This window comes from Propithecus coquereli, unplaced genomic scaffold (genome assembly GCF_000956105.1).
Source record: "Propithecus coquereli isolate 6110/MARCELLA unplaced genomic scaffold, Pcoq_1.0 Scaffold168, whole genome shotgun sequence".
NCBI lineage: Eukaryota > Metazoa > Chordata > Mammalia > Primates > Indriidae > Propithecus > Propithecus coquereli.
This window is the reverse complement of record NW_012141413.1, coordinates 2,327,717-2,331,980: the sequence shown is the minus strand read 5'-3', so window position 1 is coordinate 2,331,980 and position 4,264 is coordinate 2,327,717. Positions and strand designations below refer to the sequence as shown.

General features: G+C 47.8%; 1 protein-coding gene across 1 annotated transcript in view; it reads left to right on the top strand.

The window, feature by feature from the left end:
* PARP4 (poly (ADP-ribose) polymerase family, member 4) overlaps positions 1-4,264 on the top strand; it is a 98,107-nt gene that overhangs the window by 54,515 nt on the left and 39,328 nt on the right. Inside the window, exons 20-22 of the mRNA XM_012641671.1 lie at positions 86-273; positions 2,307-2,406; positions 3,818-3,988. Coding sequence (XP_012497125.1) covers positions 86-273; positions 2,307-2,406; positions 3,818-3,988 — 459 coding nt within the window. The remainder of the gene's footprint in view (positions 1-85; positions 274-2,306; positions 2,407-3,817; positions 3,989-4,264) is intronic.

Genomic DNA, 4,264 nt, shown 5'->3' with positions numbered 1-4,264 from the left:
TAAGCCCTCCTTAGGAGACGTGAAGCTGTAGGAACGGTGAGCACACCTGAGAGGGGAACGTCATCTCTCCCCTTCTTCCCTCCAGTCTGCCACGCCCACCATGGGCAACACAGAGTTCTGGAAAACGCTCCGATATTTAAGTCTGCTGTACCCTTGCCAAGGGTCACGGGACATTCTCCTTGTGTCTGACGGGCACCTGCAGGATGAGAGCCTCACGATGCAGCTTGTGAAGAGAAGCCTCCCCCACACCAGGTTGTTTGCCTGCGGCGTTGGGTGAGTCCCCAAGAGCTGGTGGCTCGGTCGAGCCCCTGGGTGCAAACGGCAGCCTGCGGGGAGGTCCGTCCGCTGGCCTGCAGGGGACCTGGGGAAGTGCGGGCGCCCGCGCTGGTCCGTACAGCGCAGCGTGGCGGGGCAGGGCTCTGGGGTCTGGGCTCTCAGCCACTGCCGGGCCTCCAACACCGGTGGCCACTCATTAGCCCTGGACAAGTGGCTTAACCTCTCACCTGCGCAAGGAAGATGATAATGAAAATACCCGCCTCATAGGGTTGCTGTGAGGTTTAAATGAACTCGTATACAGAAAGCGCTCAGAGCAGAACCAACACACGATAAACTCCAAGTCATGTCAGATGCTAATATTTTACGTAAGGATCCAAGTTCCAGCCTGCCCCAACAGCCGGGTGTCGCATGGGGCTGGGGGCCCGTGGCCAGGCAGGGACACTGAACAAACTTCCTTCCTCCTTCCTTCTTCCTTCTTTCTTCCTTCCTTCCTTCCTCCCTTCCTCCCTCCTTCCTCCTTCCTCCTTCCTTCTTCCTTCTTCCCTCCTTCCTCCCTCTTTCCTTCCTCCCTCCCTCCTTCCTCCTTCTTTCCTTCCTCCTTCCTCCCTTCTTCCTTCTTCCTTCCTTCCCCCCTCCTTCCTCCCTCTTTCCGTCCTCCTTCCTCCCTTCTTCCTTCCTCCCTCCTTCCTCCTTCTTTCCTTCTTCTTTCCTTTCTCCTTCCTCCTTCCTTTCTCCTTCCTCTTTCCTTCTTCCTTCCTTCCTCCTCCCTTCCTTCCTTCCTTCCTCCTCCCTTCCTCCTTCCTCTCTCTTTCCTCCCTTTTTCCTTCCTCCTTCCTCTTTCTTTCCTCTTTCCTTTCTCCTTCCTCCCTCTTTCCTTCCTCCTTTCTTTCCTCCTCCCTTCCTCCTTCCTTCCTCTTTCCTCCCTCTTTCCTTCCTGTTTCCTTCCTCCTTCCTCCTTCCTCCCTCCTCCCTCCTTCCTTCCTCCTTCCTCCTTGGGGCCTGTCCTGGGATGGGGACGGGGTGTCCCCCAGGGCCTGGGAGGAACTCGAGGGGGTGTGACGGCGAGTCCGGGCGGGCAGTCGGAGAGCCTGCGAGAGCTGGGATCCTCTCTGCTCTTCTGTTAAGTCTTCAGGCTCTAAGTGTTTCTGCCTCTTCTTCCCCACTCGGTTCGCCTTTACAAACTCCAGTAAGCCGAGCTCTCCAGGAGTGGACGGTCCATCTCGCTGTCTCCCTGGTGTGTGGACTTGTCCTGTGAGGGCTGCGCAGCAGCGCGGGAAAGACTCCAGCCGATCTGTGACATACAAATAAACCCGTCTTAAGGATTTTCTAGTCAATGTTATGATCATAACCAGTTCGTATTGATGACTAATGGCAAATCCAGTCTTTGTCGATAGGCTAAAGTAAATTTCAGAAATAACTTGCATAAGCTCTGTCTCTGAAAAATAGTTGATCATTTCTTTAGTATCAGGAGGAACCCCTCTAAGAAAGGAGTTCTTAAAAGTTGTAGAATTATCGTTGCGAGAAACGTAATAGGACGCTTACTTACATATCAAAGATGTTCTTTGCTAGAGTGAGAGTTACTTCTTGCTACCCTTGCTCTGTAGGTGTGTATCAGATTTTAGGAGGGACACTTCATTAACTCTTTGCCAATTCTTGGCCTTTGGGACCAGATTCAGGTAACTGGTATTTATTGAAAGTAGGGTGACGTCTTTACCAGCATTCTGATACCTTTGGGTGTTTTTTTTTTAACCATATGGTCCCTTCCTCAATAAATTGGAAATCAAGAATTTCTACTTTTTCCTATTGTGAAAGATAAATTCTCTGACCTGTGGGAGCTTAAATTAGACAAACCTTCAGATGTTTCCTACTGTTACCATTTTATGTCTTTAACCTCAGCTACAGAAGAGTAGATTTTTCTTCAGGTAACGTGTCTCCCCTGTTTAGTTTTGTGCTTTCTCAGCACTGTTAACATGTACTTCAAAAATGTTTCTAAAATGTCTTGAACACTAACACGTGTGAAATGTGGTCAGTTCCACAGCAAATCGTCACGTCTTAAGGACTCTGTCCCAGTGTGGTGCCGGAGTGTTTGAATATTTTAATGCAAAATCCAAACATAATTGGAAAAAACAGGTAGGTTTTTATTAAGAAAACACCTTATCTCTAATTTTATGTGTACATGTAGAAATATTGTCTTCTTACAAGTCTAAGTGATGGTAACTTCTGTGTTTTCTTGAATGGACCAGGAGTTACAAAGAGGCAAAAGCCACCAAAGGTGTGGCCCCAGGCACCACCCATGTGGCTCCAGCGGCAACACAGTCAATACTTGATTGGGTCGTTCTCCTGGTTAACCGTTTGATTTCTGCCTTATGAAATGTCATGAATTTTTTAAATGAAGTGCTATATAGGTGTTGCCGGGATTAATTTTTTATTGGGATAAAAGATACATAAAATTTACCATTTTAACCATTTTAAGTATATATTTCAGTGCAGTGGCGTTAAGTACATTCACAGTGTTGTACAGCCATCACCTCTCTCTATTTCCAAATGTTTTCGTCATCCCAGATAGAAGCTCTGTCCCCGTTAAACAGCAGCTCTCCATTCTGCCCCAGCCCCGCTAGCCTCTGTTCTACTTCCGCCTGACTCTGACTGTGCTCAGTACCTCGGATGAACAGAAGCACGCAGTCTTCGTCTTTCTGCCACTGCCCCATTTCACTCGGCAAATGTCTTCAGAGTTCATCTGCGTTGTAGCACGAGTCAGACCGTCCTTCCTTTTTAAGGCTGGATGGGCCGTCGTCTGTCCTGTCTACGTTCCGCCTTCTGTTTTCTTCATCCGTCCGTTGATCGCTGATGGGCACCCGGGTTGTTTCTGCCTTTTGGCTGCTGTGGCAGCGCTGCCGTGAACGCGGGTGTACAGATGCCTGGTTGAGACCCCACTTTCAATTATTTCGAGTACACGCCTGGAAGTAGGATCACGTACCACCCGGGTTTGGTTTTTGCGAACCACCACACCGTCTTTCATGGCAGTGGGTCGTCTTACCTCCCGCCGGCACGGGGGTTCCAGCCTCTGCACATCCTCACCAACATCCATTGTTGTGTGTGGGTGTTTTTGAATAATAGTCATCCTAATGGCTGTGAAGTTGTGTGTCATTGTGGTTTTGATTTGCATCTCCCTAATGACAAGTAATGTTGAGCATCTTTTCATGCGCTCGTTGGCCAGTTGTGTATCTTCTTTGGAGAAATGTCTATTCAAGTCCTTTGTAGGGTTAATTTTTATAACTGGAATCTACCCATACCAAAGTTCTCTGTTAGTAATTAGCTAATGGAATGATTTTAGGATGCTTTGTAAATCTAAATGATGTGATAGTGCTACCATTAAAAATTCTATTTAAAATCTTTTTGGAAAAGTACCCTGTAACAAGAAGGAGAAAAGAAACCAAAGAGCTACAAAATCCCCAAAGGATAGAATGCAAACTTTATTTTGTGTTAAGTAATTTCTCTGGATATAACATGGAAAGAGGAACAATTCCTTTTTTGTGAATAGGTAGAAGACCAGATGGCCAGGTTACGTTCTCCCAGCTGTCACTCTGTGTCGGTCAAATGGCAGCAACTCAGCACAGACGCGCCGGAGCCCCTGCAGGCCCCAGCCCAGGTGCCATCCTTGTTCCACAACGATCGACTCCTCGTCTATGGGTTTATTCCTCATTGCACACAGGTAGGCGGGCGCACAGTGTGTTATGCTATTGGAAGACCAATATATTTCGCTCTTGACTTTTTGTCCCTTTTTTCTTCCTTCTGCTTCTTGCTGGTAGATTTTCTCCTAGGAACATAGCTGGTGGTTAGCCGAGGCTCTGGGGAGGCTTCTAATGCCCACGGAAATGGGAGAGGAAATCACCGAAAGAATTGTTGTTAAACTAACCAAGGCACTGTGGAGTGGAAAAGCTAATGAGGAATTAATGTTTTTCCCCATTTCAGGCAACCCTATGTGCAC